Below are 22,818 nucleotides of genomic sequence, written 5' to 3'. Positions count from 1 at the left end.
ATAAATACCATAATACCCAATAGACATTCATTCCATAATACCCAATAAACACTCATCCCACAATACCCAATAAACACTCATTCCACAATACCCAATAAACACTCATCCCACAATACCCAAATAAACACTCATTCCACAATACCCAATAGGCACTTATCCCCACGATATTCAATAGGCACTTATCCCAACGATATGTTGATGAGCGATACAACGGAAGGTTTTTCACTTGTGATGTCATTCTTAGTCCCCTCACTATGTCCAAAACCGGCACATAGACCAGGACATTCTGCCCTCCATACCATTCATAATGTTAGTCCCCTCACTATGTCCTAAACCGGCACATAGACCAGGACATTCTGCCCTCCATACCATTCACAAGGTTAGTCCCCTCACTATGTCCTAAACCGACACATAGACCAGGACCTCCTGCCCCTCTCACCACATAATTCATCATTCTCTACTTGAGACTGAATGATTATTAGAGTATCAGGATAACCTCCAACTTCATGACCCTCAACATCAACATATACGCACATACCATGACATTACAGAATCTCTCCACTAAACTCATACCATGCTCACATTCCTTAACTCATATTATACCATTACGAAATCTACCCATAATCCTCATACACATACCATGACATTACAGAATCTCTCCGCGAGACTCATACCATACTCACATTCCTCGACTCATATTATACCCTTACGACATTTCCCCGTAATACTCATACATGTTCATATGCATAAATTCAAATCAAATAAACTTCAATCATTTCAGAAATCATACAAACTGAATATATTCCAACAAGATATATTACATGATAATTTAACAGTACATAATCTGTACACAAGATTTAAGTTAAAAACCTGTCGAGTAGACTTCCAGGAAAGAGAGGTGCGTCACAATGGACAACTTAAGTACCAAGTCTTTCCTTAGCCAAAGTGTTCCTCAACTAGTTTTTAACAAATTTCTTATTAACAGATTCAAAACAACAGCATATAATATTTACACCGAATATCAATATAGATAAACATACAGTAAGCATTAACAATATTCATACATAATTTCAAGACATGAATAGTAATAAAACAGTACTAAATCATAATATAAAAGCTTAGAAAAATTAGCTCCCCTACCTCTATTCCAGACTTAATCTCCTGCTCCGAATTTGTTTTTCCGAAAACTCTTCAGAACCTCTACTCTTCTTGCAACTAAAAATTTCTCCCTAACTATTTCTTCTCTATTTCTCAAGCTCTCACTTGATTCCTCTTCTCTTGGTGCAAAATACCCTTCCCTCCCATGACTATTTATAGTAAAAAAAAATTTACTATTCCTTAATATTTTAATATTATTTATTATTTTAATATTATTTAAAAATAATATTTCAATCATTTTCTCACCAAATCTGATCCTAATTTCTACCTACTACTTTCTTCCATGCTAAGGAATCTTAATGCTGAAAATTTATTTTTTACTATTTACTTTTTACTATTTACTATTCACTTTTTACTATTTACTATTCACTTTTTACTATTCACTATTCATTTTTTACTATTCGATTTTCTTAAAAAAAAAAATACTAAATAAGTTATCAAAAATTTTAACCTCTCCTTCTAAAATTACTATAATTTTATATTCAAAATATATATTTTTCTATCCATTAAAATTATTATTACTAATAAAATGCTAAAATTTACTATTATAAATATTTTTTTTTTCATGGGTCTTACAACGTCGACCTTTAATTCGACGTGAAAGGCCCAAAATATTCGACGTTGCACGCTGTTTTTATACTAGTGTAATATCCAAGATTAAAACACGTTTTCTTGAATCTTATATTGTTCCATGAAAGAGAAAATTTAAAGAACATGAAGACCATGAGCACAATTAAACAATAATTTAGATAACTAATTTCTTCCAAAATTGTTATAAAAGCCTATATCATTAGCCTAAAGTCTATTATTTTGCTAGTCCAAAAGTCACAATATCCTTTCTTGTTGAGGATAATTTTAGATGTATGATTTTATTGTAAAAACAAACAAAAAAATACATGAACAAAATTTCTCAAAACTTGTAGATTTACTGTCTTCAAGGACTTATCAATAACATGTTGTGCAAGTTTCTCAAAATATAACAAACTTTTTCAAAATTCCAAGATAACAAAATTAGCAAATATCTTCAATAAATAAATTATTTGTGGAAAAAATGAGAAAAAAATAAAAAGAAAAGAGCTCAAAATGAATTTTGTAAAAAAAAAACTTTAAAAGAAACTATTATACAAAGAGAGAAAATTAATCAAGAATGTATTATATGCTTTACAATATATATATTCATCCTTTATTTATAGAGTTAAAATACCTAAAGTAACCAACCAAAAAGTCTATATCTTGTTGAAGGTCTCACACTTTGTAGTTAGTTGAAATCAAATCAAAACTCACAAAGAGAGGATGATAAAATTCCGTTTCTTGCAGTAATGGTAACCTTCAAATTTACTTACAGAACAACTTTCAATCTACATACTTTTGCAATATCTATATAAAAGAATAGATTAATAATGAATCAAGTGAATCTTTTATTATTTTAGAACCTTAGAAAATTAATAAAGGTTATCATATGATTATCAACTAATATTTAATCTCAATATCAATATATATATATATATATATATAAATAAAAGATATGCCAAAAATAATTATTCTAACATGTACAAATTTGTACATGAAAATAAAAATTCAAAACCATTTCAAACTCCAATTGGATGATATATATATGTAGTCTAATATAGTATAAATTTACTAAACTTTTCATGATATATTACGTACTAAAATATATATGCAATACCATGACTGGATTATGATTCTAAAAATTGTAAAAGAATGATAATTTTATAGTTGTCGATTTCAATCACAGATTCTATTATCAATTTTTGTCATAAATTTGGTACAATTCAGTCACAAATTCAATCTCTATAACTAATGATGAATATATTAATGATAATTTTTTTTAGTTATTAAATGGGTCATTGTTTTCATTAGTGATAATTTTAGTCATGACTGAATTTTGAATCATTGTTTCATATTTTTGGATTATATAAAAGGTATGAAGATAAAAGAAGATATAAATATATATATATATATATATATATATATATATATATATATATATATATATATATATATATAAGGGAGGGGAGACAATTGTCTGCAAGAATAAGTTGGACAAGATAAAACGAATCCAAAAGGGACAGATTATGATTTTGGTGTGTGCTATTTTTATTTTTTTTATTACATTATCATCCGTCATCACCTTATCCTCTCTTTCCCATGCATCTAATTCATTCTCATCATTATCAATATTATTATTATTACCATCACATTGAAAACCAAAACATGGTGGTTTGCAGATTCGATAAATCATGAAACACATATGTCTGAATTACATTTAAAGAAATTAATATTTGGAAAATGAGAGATGGTTACAATATTTAATGGTCCCAGGCAGGTCTTTGTCTGTGAGAAACAGTGTGCCTGCTGCAACATAGCGTGAGCATGCGCGTTTGTTGCTGCATGATTTTCATCGCTCGCAACTTGAATAATTTTCTGCTTCCCCAATTGCGCAAATCTTCAACTTCAACAATTCTACCCTTAATTGGTTCATTTGAATTTTCATTTTTTTAGTGGAAAAAGGTGCATGATGAAGTCTATATGGGTTTGTTTGGGGCATGTATAGAGTGGGTTGGGTCATCATGTCAAGACTTTTTCTTTTTATAATTGATATTTTGTAACTTTATTTATTAATATTATACATTATTAGGATTTTTTTCCAACTACATCTTTTTACTTTTTAAATAAAGTGTTACAAAGATAATAATAGAACTACTATATATTAAAATAAATCTAACACAAACAAGAGATGTATACATGTAGAATCATTTAAGTATCTATCTCCTTCACTTTCACCTCTTATTGAAACTGAAAAGACGTCTTTCTAAGCTCATATAATTTAGATGATTATTGCAAAAGAAAAAACAAACACGCAAACCGACAACACAAAAGACAAGTTAAATTAGTGATAAAAGAGTTCAACATGGTAAAATAAATTTCCATCATATATTATACTTTACACAAAGAAGAACATTCATCCTGATCATATCCCTAAGTTAGACTTGGCTATTTAGAAATAGTTTAAATGTCAACCCATGGCGGGTTCTGCACTTGTGTGGTGGAATAATTGACTCACTCAAAGCTACCACACAAGGTTAGTCTATTAAAACACTCTTTGTCAACTAGAGAAAGACCCCCAGGCTAGAACCTTTTGTTATTCTCACGACATGAGTCATCACTCTCTAATTGAGCATGGACGATATCAGGATAACCCACATATCAAACTTCTTACATTTAAACTAACAACATTTGGAAACCACCGATAAGAGGTTCTTCCTTAGAACTCTATTCCACAACCTTTCACCCACATATATAATCTCATATAAACATTGAAAATCATCACACCAAATCACTAAGTATCTATCAATTAATAAACAATAAACAATTCATCGAGAAATCACAATACAACATAAAACACCTAAAACAAAACCTAGAAGTTGACGCTTAGGCGTCGGAGACTAGCGCTCAGCGTCCTAGGTTTTGGAAACTGGCGCTCAGCGCCTAAAAGGAGCGCTCAATGCTGGAGCCTCTGGAAAGTGACACCAGGCGTCCAGAGAGGGGTGATCAAGCATCATACCAGTTGACAACACACTTTGTTTATGAACTTTGATGCACCTAGAACTTATTCAATTGATCAAAAGGGTTTCTTACAGATTAGAATTGATATGAAAACATGTTTATAACTAAAACAAAGTATCTTTTAGATAAATCCGAATTAGGTTAATTAAACTTATATGACAACTCCAAAAATATCGAAACTTAATTCTACTCTTTCTCACACAAAATTCTGCAAACTAAAGAGTTGAACAAGTCATAAAGGATTAAATAACATATCCTAACATCTCATTTTCATCACAACCTCTGTACTTTAAATTTTTCACTAGTTATAATTTATAGTTTGGACTAAAACACAACATAACAACAATTATAAGAACCAAGTATCAATTCCATCTCAAATTTAACTTAACTCAACATTTAAATAAGTTGTAAATGACTTAAGAACTAACTTTAAAAATCTCATTTATCAAAACCCAAAAAATAACCATAAAAAAACATATAAAACATCTCATGTTAGCTAAGAACGTTGAACTTTAGCAACAGTAAAATTAAAAAAAAATACATCGAGAATTTAGTTTTTAACAAAATAAAATAAAATTATACTTACAGCAAAAAATAGTATAGTTTTAAAAAAATTAATAACCTATTTATGTCAATAAAATTAAAAAAATGTCTATAACGAGAAAAAACAAATATAATGTGATGGTGATCTCACGAGTTGAATGTTCCCTTCCTTAATTTAGCATATTTCTTCTTTGAACTGCAACTAGCACAATAAATTCCTTTGCCATTTACGCCCACAATTTTAAATATCCACAATTCACAACTTGCTTCATCCATACAATCACTGGTAAGTTTAGTGTTTCAATTCCCTATGCAATTATGTCAATTAATTATCATTTTGCAACAACACAAAAAGGCAACTACTGGTCCACCTCTTCCCTCTTGCGGATCATCCTGCTTCCCCTTTAATTTCATTGTCTTTTTTTCATCTCACTAATTTAAAATAAATATACGTTAATATAGATTTTTTTTTATAAAAAATGTAAGGACCTGAAAAATGGAGTTAAAAAAGAGCATAAATGTGTATTAAATTAAAGGAACCAGGCTTTTCAAACATCCTGATCCATTAGCTCAAGCATTCTACTCTCTCTCTCTAAAACTCAGTTTCAAATTTTAGCTTCTCTCTACCACATCTCTGCCTTCTCTCTTCCATTTCTTCTCTTTGAGGTAGTGGATTTTCGATCAGATGGCGCTCAAACGTCCGCGACGTAGAGGGCTTCACAACTGTTCGATTCGTTTTGGGTTCTAGGTTGGTAGTCCCTGCATGCAACCTCTTCTCCATTCTTAAACCTAGCACATGCAATTTTTGTTGGTTGCCTGTGTCTTATGTTTTCCTTTTTTTGTTCTCTGCTAAATTTTGAGCTCTAAGAGCTGTTTCCATCACCATTTCGGTGGTTGTAGGTACTATTAGGTTCTTCACCAAGTAGGGTATTGTGGGAGCAGTGTTGTGAGTTGAACTGTTCAACTCTGAGGTAAGGGGAGCTATAATACTTTTTTATAAGTTGTTATATGTTAGGTGTATGGACTGATTTATGTATCATTGTGCTGTTTGGGTTGCATTTTTAAGTTTTGAGTGTATGGAATGATATGTGCTGAAATGTTCATCTGTGAATCTGTGAACTAATGCTTGTGCACTGATTTAAACGTGTTGTGTGACTGCAACTGAGGATGTTAGATGAGTAAAATCTGAGGTAGCAACTGTATGTTGAAAGTTAAGAGGATTGGTAGTGTTTTGGGTCACTTGAGAGGAAGTGAGGTAGTGATTTTGGACACTGGAGGTCTTGTGTGTTCTTGTGCTGTTTGGATAACTTAGATAGGTCAATCTGACTTGTTAGGAACCTCAAACTGGTCTAAAACAAGTTACAAGTAGTATAATTAGATTTGGGTCCCTAAGTTGTTGATTTTGGTGTTCTAGAGTAAAATTTGAGTCTAAATCACTTTAGAATTGTAGTAGGAACGTTTATAATTATTTAGATAAGTTTGATTAGGTCTAAAACATGAATTAGAGGTGTTAGAAGTTGGAGGAAAGGCCTAGAAATGGTAAGGGGGTATGAGGGTCTGATTCTGCAGAACTTGCGTTCTGCAGATGATGCAGAGTCGTTATGCGAGCTGTCTCGCATAGCGAATCCCTGTAGAGAGTGCTCACTGTTTGGGTCATTCGCTGTGCGAGTTGGTGCACTGTGCGAGTTGGTGCGCTATGCGAATGACTACAGGGTGTGCTCTTTGTTTGGTGATTCGCATAGCGAATCAAGTCGCTGTGCGACTGATGGTGACCCGGAGCCACATCCAATTTAATTCGAAAGACGAATTGAGCGCATAGCGAGAGTTTTAGGGGGGTTGGTCTCTATTTAAGCTCTCGCATAGCGACTTGGGTTCGCTATGCGAGAAGACCTGAGGCCTGTAGCCTCAGCGAGTTAATTCGCATAGCGAATTAAGTGGGTGCGCTATGCGAGGGACATGAGGTACAACACCTCAGCGAGTTAATTCGCCTTGCGAGTGAGGGTGCGCTGTGCGAATCCTTTGAGTCCAGTCTTCTCTTTTGCTCTCTCTTTGGTTGAATTAAGTGTGTGGCATGAACAAAATGCATAGTATGATGGTGGTAATTGTATTTCATTAAAAGTATGTGAATGTATGGGAAATGTTTGGTGGTTGAATGTAACAAAGTGCGGTTATTGGACGTAATTCCATGCTTCTCAAGGAAAGGATTCATGGTGGTGCCCTTGGTGTATTTTAGAATGATTTGCATGGTAGCTCAGTCTTGGGGGTTATCCTGACACTCCAATGGTCTTTCATTCTCAAGTAGAGAGGATTAAACCATGTGGTGAGGAGTAGCAAGAGGTCCTAGTCTTGGGTGCTTCCAGTATGGTTGAAGGTGAGTGATAACGGACTAACCTCGTGAGTGTGGTAGGGTGAAACTCATTGGAAACAGCTTTGCAAAGCACTAGAAGCCACCACGAGTGCATGACCCGCCATAGCTCGACAATCATTCTAAGTCCGGACGAGTCAAGTTTAAAGTGTAACAAGTCATGTTTATATAGTCTAGTATATATGTCTTTATTTGCATATTGTATGTGATTATTATAACATGATTTTTGTATATCTAGCTCACTCTTGCTTCTATGTTTGTGTTTTGCTTGGATATGCTTTTCTTTTGCAATGACCATCCACTTGGATGTGAGCAGAGGTGGATGAAGTACCCCTGGAGCAGGCCTTGGATGGTGATGATAGTGCAGCTTAGTTTGTTTAGGAATTTCTTAATTAAGTATTATCATTTTGAAATACTCTGTTAAGTAGGAAGTTTTTAAATTATGACTTATTTTGGATGATTGTAAGCTTAACAACTTATTTGAAAGTCTACTCTAATTGTTCTCTTATATTAAAATGTGGACCTACTACATTATATTTCTATATAATCTGGGACGTTACAGAAAATATGTCATTTTTTAATAAATTTAAAATATATAATAAATAATAATAAACCAATAAACAATAATATATATATTTTATATCAAAATATTATTAAAAAAATCTGTCTCAATTTTTTTTTTCAATTTTAAATTAGTACACATCTTCGCTTCAAATTTTAAAACACAAACACTTGTTTATATTTATTGAATATCGTTTTGGTCCACCTTTCTTTGAGTTCATAATAGATTAAATCATCTCTCATAAATTCCTCCAGTTCAAAAATAATAAATCTAATTATCGTATTTTTTTTTAATTTTCTTTAGTCTTAAACAATGCTTGAATATCGTTTTGGTCCACCTTTCTTTGAGTTCATACAAGTTTAATTCTTTAGATGTATACAACATTCCCTTCTTTCTTTAGTGTACTATGTACTACCTCCCCTGGTTTGGTCGAAGTGCCCTCTTCAAGTTCAATCTCTCTCCACTACGGTGTGATAGTTTTTGTTGTACAAAACATCCTTGCAAGATGAGAATGTTCAGTTAACATATCAAAATTATGTAGGATTAGGATGAATGTCAACCTAGATCGTATAGACATTAGACAACAATAATAAAAAAAAAAAACATCCACATAACTAATAATTTGAGATCATCATCAGTTTATATAAGACCAAGATGCACTCAAATTATATTAGGTAAATCCAAAAATTTCTATTCACCATCTTTTAAATGATATAATTCCACAACTAATCACGTGATGATAATTAGTAATGAAATTTTAATAAATATTTTGAAAGTATCAATTTTTTTTTATAAATAAATGTTTTTGAAATGTTAAATATATAAATATATCAATTTTTTAACTATATATTAGTTTAAATATATAATTTAGGGTTAGATATCCTTCTATGATAGTTCGCTAATGATAATAATATCATAAGAACAAGTTATCATTAATTTAGGATTAAGAAAAATATATGTCATTTTTACAACTCAAATGGTAAAAGTTCATTTGAGTAAGAACAGACTTTATTGTTTATTCTAAAAAAAAAAATTAAATGTTGAAAACCTTAAATTGATTATAGGTAGATTTATAACTTCACCCTACATACTAATTTTAAATTAAAATAGATGTAAAGTGCACATCTTTTAGAATAGTATAAAAAATATTGTAAATTTATGTTAAAATTTTTATTATTTGTTAAATGCAGCTCTTGAACCGTTCAACAATATCTTTATACATTCACAAAAAATAAGATAAATTTAAAATACATAAATATATCAACTTACAACTCGTTAGTTTATAAAATAAAATAAAATAAAATTATGATAGGAATCAATAGAAAAAAAAATGACATCCTCTTTCAATAATATGAGTAGTTTGATTTTGTAAGTTAATTTGTTTTGAAGTTTCGGTTAAACTTCTTACCTATAAAATGTTGAAGAGGGTACAAGACACCAAACACTACAAGCAACAATGACTCCTGCGCAAAACAATCTTCATTGAAATATCTCATGGACTGTTCCAGAAACATTTTTTTTATAATATATCTTTTCATCATTTCTTTCTTCTTATTTTCTTCTTCTTATCTAACTAAATTGTTATTTAACTAAACTGTCTACTGCCCCGGTCCCACTTTAAATATCATTAAATTAATTTTAAAAAAATATTAACCAAATCTAAAAATTTACATACTACCGCAAACAACACTAGTGCAGAATTGACTTTTAACGTCCCTCCATAGACGTCCGTTCACAAAAGCCCCAACGTAAATAATTGACCGGTGGCATATTCGTAAATAAGTGAAACTCTAGACGTCTGTCCTGGGTCGACCCAGACGTCTATAATATTATAGACGTCTGTGGGAGGGGGACGGACGTCTACTAGGCTGAACAACTGAACGTTTCAACTCCCCATGTCAGCCCTTAAACGTCCGTCATGGGAGGGCCCGGACGTCTATAATATTATAAACGTCCGTGTGAGGGGGACGGACGTCTACTAGGCTGAACAACTGAGCGTTTCAACTCCCCATATCAGCCCTTAAACGTCCGTCATGGGAGGGCCCGGACGTCTATAATATTATAAACGTCCGTGTGAGGGGGACGGACGTCTACTAGGCTGAACAACTGAACGTTTCAATTACCCATGTCAGCCCTTAAACGTCCGTCCTGGGAGGGCCCGGACGTCTATAATATTATAAACGTCCGTGTGAGGGGGACGGACATCTACTAGGCTGAACAACTGAACGTTTCAATTCCCCATGTCAGCCCTTAAACGTCCGTCCTGGGAGGGCCCGGACGTCTATAATATTATAAACGTCCGGCCCCCCATATCGGACGTTTAAGGTGCTGACAGGGTGGTTGGAGAATTAATTGTCTTCAGCCCCTTAAACGTCCGATATGGGGGGCCGGACGTTTATAGTATTATAGACGTCCGGGCCCTCCCAGGACGGACGTTTAAGGGCTGACATGGGGAATTGAAACGTTCAGTTGTTCAGCCTAGTAGACGTCCGTCCCCCTTACACGGACGTTTATAATATTATAGACATCCGGGCCCTACCAGGACAGACGTTTAAGGGCTGACATGAGGAGTTGAAACGTTCAGTTGTTCAGTGTAGTAGACGTCCGTCCCCGTCACACGGACGTTTATAATATTATAGACGTCTGGCTCGACCCAGGACGGACGTCTAAAACCACCCGCGAATATTAATTTTAAATCCCAAAGACGTCATATTAGTAATGAACCGGACGTCTATAATATTATAGACGTCTGTGCCCCAGAGTACCGGACGTCTAAATGTATTAATATTGCAAATAACTTTCAATCGTTTTTTATATGTTATAACTTCAATATTTAGAAATATATGATAATAAATAAATAAAATGTGAATTAGCAAATATTAAATCGATGATTTTTGAAATGGGAAGTAAATGTCACTTTCCATCAATTCACCTGCATAACTAAAATTAAACTGTATCATTAAAATTAGAGACCAAATCCTCGGAAAAATGCTATATTAGTTGATAAATTTATTACTTTATTGACTAAAATTATACATTGGGTTTATTTTTTAATAAATTAGTGTTAGACCCGTGCATATACAGATATTTTTTCTTTTATAACAATGTTTTAAGAGAAATAATATATAATTATGTATATTTATGAAGATAATAATAAACTTAAAATCTGATAATACGGAACATATGAAATTATTAATGAGGAATATCTCACTATATCAATAATAGTAGTAGTAATATTCTTAGTAATAATAAAAATACTACCATAATGCTTAAACATGTTTTTATTTATAGGAAATAAGTTTAAAATTTAGTTTTCAATATTGTATTTATGTAATATTTAGCGTCATCGAAAAAAATATTTCAGAACTTAATTAATATAAGAAAAATATGTTTAGATATTACTTCTTATTCTATTACTAATATTATTATTTAATTTAGGTTCGTTGAAAAATAACTTTATTTTTTTATATTATCAAAGTTTTTATTTGTAAAATAATATAATTTATTTATTTAATATAGCAAAAGTTATATAATATAACCTTTAAAATTTACTGTTAAAGCTTTGAATTATATATTATATTAGAATGAAATGCATATTCACGAGTCGTTCTTAAAATAAAATGTGTATATATTGTGAAATAAGATTTTATATAAAATAAAAATCTGATGTTAAGATTTGTAAATAAAAACACATACATATAGATAGATAAATATATTAAAAGCTATTAGCATATGAAAACAAAAATATTATTATTTTTTAATAATAAATATTAAGATTAAAAAATATATATTTTGTATATGAATTTATTTGTGCTAAATTATAAAATTGACATAATAATTGATAGTGTAGTAACATAATTAAAATTTTGAATTATACTTTTCAATTAATACAAATAATAATAATGATAATAATAATAATACAAATAATAGCACTGCTAATAATAATAATAAAAAAAATAATACCAATAATAAAATTAAAATGATAAATTTAGAAAAACAAAAAGTTTTATGTGGTTATAAATATAGCTATAAATAAAATAAATTTAAGTTATTGAAATAAAAAATATTATAAGTAATATTGTGTAAATAATTTTTTTTATTATAAGTAATTATTTAAATTTGAAAAATTATATTATAAAAGAATAAATAACTTTTTCATAATGAATAATCATTTGAATTAAAAAAAAGTAGCTATTAAATAAGAAAAAATATTTTTTATTATGAATAATTATTTAAATTTAAAATATATTATCTTTATATATAGTTATATACAATAATAATGAGATTAATATTTGAATATGAATTTATTTGTATTAAATTATAAAATTAACATAAAATTGATTAGTAATGTGTAGTAAATCAATGTGGTTATACTAATAATACTAATACAACTAATATTAATAATAATAACAACAACAATAATAGTAATACTAATATTAATAATAATATCAACAATAATATTAATAAAATTAAAAAATAATATTTGAATATGAATTTGTATGTTTTAAATTAGAAAATTGACACAATAATTAATTAAAAAAGATTAAAATAACATTTATTAAAATGTAGATATATTGTAAAATGTAATATTTATTAAAAAAGATTAAAATAATATGAATTTGAAATTAATTTTTTTAAACAGAATTAGAATGATAAGTACTAAAGTTAAAAAATAACATTTGACCATGAATGTGTTTGTGTAAGTTATAAAATTGATATAATAATTGATTAATGATGTATAATTACATGACCTTTAAAAACATCAGTAGAAAAGTCAGCAATAATATAATGAGGATTTATAATTAAATAACTGTATAACATATTTATACCTTTAATGTAACAGATAAAGTTTTAATAAATATAATAACATATCAAAAATACTAAGATAATTTTAATGATAATGATAATATTGTAGTAGTAATAGGATATAAATTTAATTAATTAAACAATTAAATTTCAAATTATTGTTAATAACATTCAGTATACAATCTTTTTATATTCCTAAATAATAATATTAATAGGAGTTTCTAAATAATAATATTAATAGGAGTTTTCTATATTCCTGTTTTTCTGTTAGTACATTCTACCAGTACCGGGTTTTACTAGATAAAAATATCTTTATATATATCATGGATTCTAAGTTTTAAAGTTAAGGGTATTTTAATAATTTTCTTTATCAAAACTAAAAAAAAAGAAACCCCAAAACCGTTATTAACCTCTCTCATTTCTCTCAATCTTTTTTCTTTCATCTTTCTCACTCCAATCTTTTCTTTTATGTGTCATCCCTACTATCACTTAATTTAAGAATGAAATTTAATAATAATAAGAAGGGAAAATATATAACACAGTCCTCCAATCAAAAATCAACATCAACATCATCAATTATTTTGTTATTAAAGTAGAAAACAAATGAATGAACAGAGCAAGAACAACAAATTGTGGTGTCGCGGGTTGTTGTGTCTGGATGTGAGAGAATATGGAGATTTTCAATTAGGATTAGATGACAGAAAAAATGTTAGAGTGAGAGATGAAAGAGAAATGGTTGAGAATTTATAGAATACAACTTTATGTAAGAAGTGAAGCCCCCAAGGGAGAATTAGGGATTTTTCTAATAGGGGATCAAAATGGTTTTCCTTGGAGATGGAAAATTCATCCGCCCAATTTTATCAATTTGCAAATTCTTCCTCAATTAGTTAAAAGACTGAAATTGACCGATATTATGACAATACTAGGTAGCATAGATATTATTATGGGAGAAGTTGAATGAGAGAGATGAGTAAGGGTTTGGAGGATTTTTTTTTTCTGTTTTTTTTAGAATGAAAATTATTAAAATAGCCTTAACCTTAAAACTGCTTAGAATCTTAAACCCGATACACATTACTAAAATGTACCAACTGAAAAACATGCGCGTGTTAGCCAACCCGTATTAATATATCCTTAAATGATAAGAATTTTGTTATGTCTCTAATTAACAGAGCTATTATATATTTGAGAAATAGTAATATCAGTACATTAAATGTAATTATTATATTTCATAAATTACTTTTCTAGTGTATATATTTGTTGCAATCTTAGCAATAAAATCATTCTATTACTTCTAAAATATTGGCTTCCAAATGTTAGCACAACATTATGTTGTCTGTCCATACACATTTTCTAATAATAATAATATAACAAATTTAGCAATTTAATGAATGATTAATTTAATGGTTGTCATCTTTCCAATCCAATACAAAACAAATAAATATTTAATTTATTTACCGGCAAGATATCAACTATTTTTGGATTTTGTTTTATTGAACTTAAAATTCTACCTCATAATCAATAATATTTGACAGAAATACTTTCTTCTTAAATTACAAAAGCATTTATGTTTTCAAAATAAAACTTTGACAGACCCACCTAAAATCACAAAACAAATTAACCAAATAAAAAAAATGAGAAAATATCAAGAAAAAGTATATTTATTAATTGGGATTGTTATGAGAATAAACAAAATCAATAAAAATCATTATATACAAAATTATGTGACAAAAAGAGATTTATAACAAAACTAACATTAAGATAATCTTTATCAGTTAACCACCATAATCAGTTGTTCTCAACGTCAAACTCGTTGACAGCCAAATGCAGATATCTCTAAAAGATGTTGAACACGAAGAAATGCGACTTAAACGGATGGAGTAATAATGCAACATGTGTTTTGTTCGGTGCAGCTTCCACCGTGATTCCTCTAGCAAGTTTCAAATCAGCAAGGTCGCTAAAGTCAACACACTTCTAAGACCTTCTTAGAAAATTGAAATAGAATAGGCTTTCATTGAGGGGTTGTTGACATGCCTGCAAGAAACAAAAACTACACATGATTCCTTTAGCACCTGTTGAACTAAATTCAATGCTAATTATGTAACTGTGCAGTCAACCAGTCCAACCATTGAAAATAGACTTATCTCAGAAGCATTTTTCTGCAAAAAGACAGAAAAAAATAACAAATTTTCCTTCAAAAAAAATAATTTAGAAGTAAAACCCACCACACACAAAACTACCATGCCAAAGGGTGCGAAATCGGAATCTGTGATGATCACGTTTTGTCCTCAAAGGTACAAAAGAGTCACAATGTGGACCACGACAATGCTATCTTACGGGTGCCTGTAGAACCCAAAAATTTAATCAGACGAGAAAAACACATAACAAATGAATATTTTAGCAAACATACAAACTTCAGAAAACAACCACAATCCAAAGTTTCCATTCGGGTTCAGAACGACATAAGAACAAATTTTCTTGGACACAGCTTAAAAAACAACCATAGTACAACTTCTAAGAAAATGATAGAACATAGTAATCAAAAACTCCAAACATAAGAAGAAAGATTCCAAACATTTCTTCACCGTGAGAGATAAACATTTGCATTTGAAATCCTTCTTTGTCATTTCAAATACTACTCTGAAACATTACAAATGAGAGCCAAAAAAGTACAGTCTTGGCGCGGTGCTCGATAGACCATTTTGCCATTCAAGATACAATTCTTCAGTTTACAAAGCAGGGCTACGTTGGTAAAAGGACTAACAAAGCAGTGACAGCAATACAATGAAACAAAAAAACAATTTTGGGGACAACTGTCATGATTCTAGACATGAATATCTTAGTTTTTATATTAGATCATAATTTCATTTGGTTATATATCGGTCCATAAGAGAAGGGTGTAGAATTATAATGATAAGTGTCATGATATAAAGTAAAAAAATCAGAGCACTCAATAAAGCTTTTAGACCAAAGTTCATCATTTTGAACTATTCAGTGTCAGGGAGAGCTAGTTTAAGAAGGGTGTATGAGAACATTGATCCATTGCAAAGAAATCGTTGAGTGGAAGTGCGAGAGAGATGGAGGTGGTGAAAGCAGGCCCAATGTTCAAGGATAATTTCTGCAATGCATGAATTGGGCTGCAGCTTGCATGCAAGATGATGATTGTTGATGGCCCATGTAAATAGTGTTATTTTTTATTTTTTATTGAGTGTGAATAGTGATGTATTATGTAACCAAGATTTTGAGGTACTTTGTATAGTGATAAAGGCAGAAAGCATGAGGTCCCACTGCCACCACCCGCAATAAAGCAAAACTCAACGAGTCTATATCAGTATTTCACCAAGTTAATTGCACTTTCACTCTTTTATTATAACCTAAGACTCTATAGTATTTCTACACTTGCTTGACAATTGTTTTTTATTTAAGTAACCAAACTAAATTATTTCATTGAAGTCCACAAAAAATATGAAAGGAAAAATAAAATTATATTTTAGTGTTTGATAAGTTTAAGTCACTTTAATATTGAGTTGAGTTTACAATTGTTTTTGTGTTAGCAGTTAACTTTAAGACGTAACAATCACTTTAGCCTTTTTTTAATATAAAATAACAGTGTACGAAATATAAAATTATATATATATATATATATATATATATATTTTTTTTCTCTCTTGAATACACTACTAACATAGTCATATTATGAGTAACCATAAACTAATTGAAATTAACATTTTATATAGATTGAAAACGTTGAATAAAATTTTCTTAAACAAATGTATAAAAAAAAGTAAATGATCTGTTTACCACAAAGTGACATGAGTATACTATTATTAGGCCGATGAAGTTTGTTTGTTCATTTTAATTTTAAAAAAGTTATGTATCATAATATCGTCCTGTAGTTGATTAGGCGGTCAATCCCAACATCCTAAAAGCAGTTTACTAAAAAATTAGACATTTATTAATTAAGGAATAGAGAGTTTACTAAAAATTAGACATTTATTAATTAAGGAATAGACTGAACGGTAATTATTGTAATTATGATTAAATTTAGATAAAATATGTTTATAAATAAAGTACATTTATCAACTAATTGGACTATAATTAGGTCAATATTAATTAAAATTTCTTAAAATTTATAAATACAAATTTAAGATAAATAGATAAATAAATTCATATTTTGTTAAAAGTTAATTTTGCTTATCGAATAATTATCTATTAACTTATACTTTTTACAAGTACCCTCGTAGTACGGAATTGAACCAATACTTGGAATATAACATACTTTGAAATTTGTTAGGAACTTAGGGTACGAGATAGCTAACCTCAACCCACTGTCGAACCAATAACTTTTATACTATGTGTAAAATATTAAAAATGATTTATTAAAATTATGAAATATAATTTAGAGGATTCTCACTTTTGTGAAAGATGTAATATACAATATTACTGTAATTTAAATTATGGATACTCAAAAATTAAGTTGTAAAATAATTTAATATGTAAAGTATCAATTCTTTAAATTTATTTAATTAAAAATATTAATTAATTAGTTTACTTAAAAACTATTCATATAATTAGGTAAGTTTTTAAATATTTATTTATAAATATTAGTGGGTTAAAGTTTCAACCTACATTAGTGAGTTAGTACGTTTTAATAGTTTTCAGTGAATAAAAACTAGATAAATAAAAGTATAATAAATTGATTCATTTTTTTATGCCTAACTTCTAAAATCTTAAAAACTCAAATAAACAACTTATTAAAATAAATACACTCAACTAAAATATCTATTCGATAAACAGAAACTAAAATAATGATATTATTTGGTGTATAATTTTTTTTCACAATTTTAATTTTTGAAATATTTTTATTATCTTCAAATTTTAATACATTTTTTTTCATTTATACTTCTCTCTTTTTTTTACCTAATCTTGTACGGTATTTTTCCTTTTTAATTGTTGATTTTTTAACTTAAATTTGTTCCTTTATATAATTATTTTCTTAACTTTAAGATAAAATGATTTTTTTAATTATATTCTTACTTTAATTGATAAGGAGAGAGAAAATTAGTTATTGATAACAGAGAAAAAAAGGTAACAAGAAAAAAAAACTGAAAGAAATATAATAGGTATCTCACTTAAAAAATTAATTTAAAAATAAGAAAATTCTTTGGTTTAAGCGAAAAAGGTTCAAAGGGCTATTATAAAGCAATACAACGAGTACAATATTGTATAGATTTTTCCATTGTGATTTAAAAATACAAAGATTAAAATAGAAACAGCAATAAATATTTTTATTAAGATATAAAAAATATATTATACTTCTATATTTCTTAAAAGTAAGATATAATATATTAAAGCTAAAATCAGTAGTATAAATTTTTGTCACTTTTATTGGGCAGTTATTTTAGTTAAATAAATTAGAAAATGCTGCATAGTTATGCCAACATTTACAAGCATTGATTTTGAAACCTTTTTTTTTTCTAACACATACATATGTTTCATTTATAAAAATATATTTCTTCTTAAATATTAGTACTCGTTAAGCAACTTAACAACATAAAGGAATTGAATTGTTAATTGAAGAATTTTTGAGAAAGAGAAAGTTTAGAATAAGTTGAATTGTTTTTTGTTTTACAAGCAGGAATGTTGGTGTGGAGTTTTGGTTTGTTTTAAGGCGTAATTGAAAGAAATGCTTTAGCGAGTAGTTCGATGCGGTGTGTAAGATTTAACAACAGCTCTATCCAATCTCAAATGCGCTTAAAAGTGTTAAACCGAAAGCTTCTTTTGGCAGCATGATCGGTATCCACTTTTGAAACCCATCACTCACTTTATCTTCTTCGAACTCCAACTCCATCTTACTACTCATCTCCACTCTCTTCTCGCCCCAGACATTCGGACCTGAACCTCATCTGACATTCCACCCTCTACACGTGCCAAACTCACCCTAAACAAACCAAAAAATCAACATTATTAATCATTACTTAATACAAACACAACTGCACTAGGGTTTCCATCTTTTTTTTTTCTCTTTTATTATTTTTACACTTTTTATCTCTCACCATGTCAAATTATCTCATCTTTATACTCCTCCTTTCTTTGTCTGAAGACTCAAATACAAATATAGACATTGCTTGTTGTGCTTTCTCTGATGCCTTTCAGGGTTTCTCTGTTTGAGATTTTAATACTTGCAAGAGTATATATATATATATATATATGGTTATGAAGTTATGAATACATGATATGTAATATAATAAAATAAGTTATAGAACACTAGCTAGACAAAACATTATGGGACACTTTACCCTTATAGGGATGTAGGAGTAGGGCAATGCGACAAGAAAAGAAGACTGGACTCAAAGGAGCAAGAATCATGAACTTCCGGGCAAAGGCACAGACACATGATACATTGTTTCAATGCTCGTGTTATTGTCTATGTAAGAAACAAAATATATATGGAGAAAAGTTGTGGGAAAATAAAACAGAGACTGTATTGTGAGAGAGTGAAGAAGGAGAGAATGGAATCCTAAGAATGCTGAGAAAACGCTATTCAGATGACTACTCAAAGTGGGGAAAGGCAAAGGTTTCTGGTCCTCAGAAGCATAGAAGAAGCCTTGATAGAAACATTTCAAACAACATTTTCAGTCAAGCTTCCCTTACATTTCGCTTTCATCGAATAATTCACTTCCTTGTTCTTTTCTTGTAAACCTTCCAACACCATTTTGAATATTTTATTCCCGTGATCTTTCTCTCTCTACAGTTCTCCTTACGTTCTTATGGAGGGAAAGGAAAGGATAGGGACTTTCCTTTTCTGCCACTGACAATTTACTACCTACATTTTTCTGTCTTCTTTTTCGTTTTATCTCGCATTTCTGATTCTTATCTATCTCATTCTTATGAAACTTATAATGGGATATTTACGTCCCAATAACTTCTCATTTACTAATATGTTAATAGCACTGCTCTAAGAAGCATTATGATAACCTTTTTTCTATGGAATCATATGTAGTACTGTACACAATCTCAAACAAAAAGATTGATCAATCTTGATTACTAAATATTATTATTTAATTAAAACGACTAACCACAAATCGTACATCTAATAATGGGAATATTTTTTGAACGAATCAGTGATTTACTGTCAGCTCCTTTATAGTATGGATCTTTTGTAATATCACTCGTCTTTTCATCGGGTTTTGAATTCAGATGCAATGTATTTTGTGTTCTTTGCTTCGTACACGGACACCATTAATGAGGCTAGCTTCCTCAAGAAAGCCTTGCAAATTTGTCTTTAGGCCAGCCTGTTACATTCTCAGTTCTCAGCTTTTTACCCAATAAAACTGTAAGCAACTCTTTATCATTAACTCTCTCCCTCTCTCTCTCTCTCTTTTTCTCGCTGGCATTAGCATTAATGCAACTGGAGGCATGCAGATACCAAAACAAGCGAAAGAGACTATGAACAAACAAAACGAAAAAAAGAATGATCCCACACAATCCTGGGCAATAAAGTGTACCAATGAAAATGAGAAAAACTCGACCTGAAAGAGGAGTTGAAGAACATTTAAAGTTTGCTTTAATTTCTGACCTTTTACACTAACCAAAACCCACCTACATCAATAGATGATGGGCCGGGAACAAAGATAATAATATCGGCGCTAAGTTATATGTACACAGAATCACAAAAACAGTCACACAAACGAACCCACGCACGCACACACACGTTTCCATCAATATCATCTGCTCCTCCAAGACTCAAAACTTGAGAGTAGTGATATAAAAATTAAGAAGAAAATGAAAACAAATGAAAGCAAGTAAAAGAAAATTAAGCTAGCTTGGGATATCAAAGTTCTTAGAATCAATCAGTGGAACTAACAAGTGGACGGAGGCATGAGATTCAACCCCAAGTCATCCTTTTCCAAAACCAAACGAGCCTTGTTGGTCTCCGAATTAGATCCAAAATCGGGGTGCACCCTTTTCTTTGACTGCAGCGACACGCCAAAAAGCTTTGTCTTGCAGCTGTTAACGTTACCGCTAGGCCCTTCAACAATCGTTATAGAACTCCTTGATGTGTTGGTGGGGGAGTTCACAACATAGGTCTGAGGTTGATGTTGCTGATGTTGCTGATGTTGAGTTATTGGAGTAGTTCCTTGCTTAGGGTTATTAGAATAATACCCCAGAAGCTGGTTCATTGGCCTTTGCATCATCGAAACATTGCCCCCATTCATCGGAGTACCCGTGGGTGTATTACACAGTAGCAAAGAAGAAGAGTAAGAGTTGCTTGGAGCAACGGGCTTGACATGGTTCTGAACGAAATAGATAATGTCATTGTAAAGCTTCTTCATGTGCGCAAGTTCCGACATGAGCATGTTGTTGCTTAGCCTGAGTCTCTCGTTGTCCTCGGAAAGCGCGGTGACGGAAGTGCTGTAGTTAGCTGCACCGTTCATCAATGAGGTGGCTCCACGTGGCGGAGAGTCACACCAATTGGTTTGGTCGTCGGAGTCGTTGGAGGGAGAGATGCTGACTCTGCTGGAAAAGGGAAAGAAAGTGGGAACGCTAACGTTGACTCCGAGTGGAGAATGTGAATGGTGGTGATGGTGATTCATGCTCCCTTGTTGAGGCTGAGCGGTTTTTCTCCTATGGATCTCGCACAACAGGTGTTTCTCTCCCTTCTTGAAGAATTCGTTGGCGAACTCCCATCGGTCTGGTACAATCTTTCTGAAACCCTAGTTCATGCATTTGAAATCAACCATGTTAATCGAAAGAACAAGAAAGAAAAAAAGAAAGAGAAAAAAGAATTGAAGGTAGATGGTATGCGAATATAGTACATAGGTGTTGAGCTGGCGAACGAAACTGGAGAAGTTGTTGTGTTTGAAGTAGTTGGGAAGAAGGTCTCTGGCGAACTCAGGAGGACGCCAAACGACGAAAGTGGTGTCGTCTTCACCCCAAGAAACTATGTGATCTGTGGCGGGGTCGTCGACGAGTTGGTATGTTTTGGTGAGAAAAGGAGCTGGCACTGATTTGTGTGAGTCCAAGGAGAGTAGAATGCCTTCACAGTTGTCAAGAAGAAGAGCCATTGGAAGAGGAGAGAAAGAGAGGGTGGTGTGCGTATGAATGAGAGTGAGAATGAGAAGGGTGAGGGAAAGGATAGATAAAAATGTTTAGAGGAGAGAGAGAGAGAAAAGAGAAGGTGGTATTTGGCATGTTTTATACATATATTTTGTATTATTTTAATGTGGTTGTATTTGAGATGTATTAATGTTTTGGGTGAAAGGATATTGTCTGGTAGGGGGCATTATATTTTTGTTACCCTCATCGGTTGTGTTGTGAGAGAGAATATGTGTCTGTCTGTCTAGGACTGTGAAATAAGGGCCTTTCAAGGCAAACCCGTGACTCACTTTCTCTCTCTCTCTCTCCTTCTACGTGTGTGGGTGATGCAGAGAGGCTTCTGAGTTCTGACATTGATCCCGCGCACACCCACTTAAAATCACACACAAGAGGAAGAAGGTGCAGACCAATGTTATCTATATCATCTTTTCCAATTGACCGTTCAACCCTTCCTCAACTCAATCCACTCTTCCTTTTTACTTTTATTCCGTTCCATTAGGGGTAATCAGTCAAACACTTCCTACGTTACAGCCTTTTCCTAATCATTTTATAAACAGGTTTTAATGTTTTTAGTTAACCGTTTGTTGTTGTCGTTGTTGGTATCGTAACTAATAATTAATTTGAATGTTTGTTACATATATGTGCTGGAATGATTATGTCATGAGGGGTGTGGTATTGAATTACGAATTCCAAAGGGGAG

At 31.0% G+C, this 22,818-nt stretch overlaps 1 protein-coding gene and 1 long non-coding RNA gene across 2 annotated transcripts; one reads left to right on the top strand and one right to left on the bottom strand.

Annotated features, from left to right (window-relative positions):
• Positions 1–5,859: 5,859 nt before the first annotated feature.
• On the top strand, positions 5,860–8,177 carry LOC128196134 (uncharacterized). The gene is made up of 3 exons (XR_008248284.1): positions 5,860–6,037; positions 6,190–6,260; positions 7,971–8,177. It is a non-coding gene; the product is annotated as an uncharacterized LOC128196134 (long non-coding RNA).
• A 12,386-nt stretch (positions 8,178–20,563) lies between these two features.
• Positions 20,564–22,320, bottom strand: LOC108341982 (heat stress transcription factor B-4). Its single transcript, XM_017579681.2, has 2 exons — positions 21,839–22,320; positions 20,564–21,736 (listed from the first exon to the last, which is right to left on the bottom strand). Exons 1-2 carry the CDS (start codon positions 22,085–22,087, stop codon positions 20,882–20,884), a joined length of 1,104 nt encoding a protein of 367 aa, XP_017435170.1. The 5' UTR covers positions 22,088–22,320; the 3' UTR covers positions 20,564–20,881.
• Between the last annotated feature and the right edge of the window lie 498 nt (positions 22,321–22,818).

Source organism: Vigna angularis, chromosome 4 (genome assembly GCF_016808095.1).
Source record: "Vigna angularis cultivar LongXiaoDou No.4 chromosome 4, ASM1680809v1, whole genome shotgun sequence".
NCBI classification, from domain to species: Eukaryota; Viridiplantae; Streptophyta; class Magnoliopsida; order Fabales; family Fabaceae; genus Vigna; species Vigna angularis.
Note: the sequence above shows the minus strand (reverse complement) of the source record. Positions and strands in the feature narration are given on the sequence as shown.

What these genes read in the sequence shown, in the direction of transcription:
- LOC108341982 (XM_017579681.2), bottom strand. Translation starts at nt 22,087, where the DNA reads ATGGCTCTTCTTCTTGACAACTGTGAAGGCATTCTACTCTCCTTGGAC. An exon ending in TTCGCCAGCTCAACACCTAT is followed by an intron (nt 21,737 to 21,838) that starts GTACTATATTCG and finishes TGCATGAACTAG; the next exon opens with GGTTTCAGAAAGATTGTACC.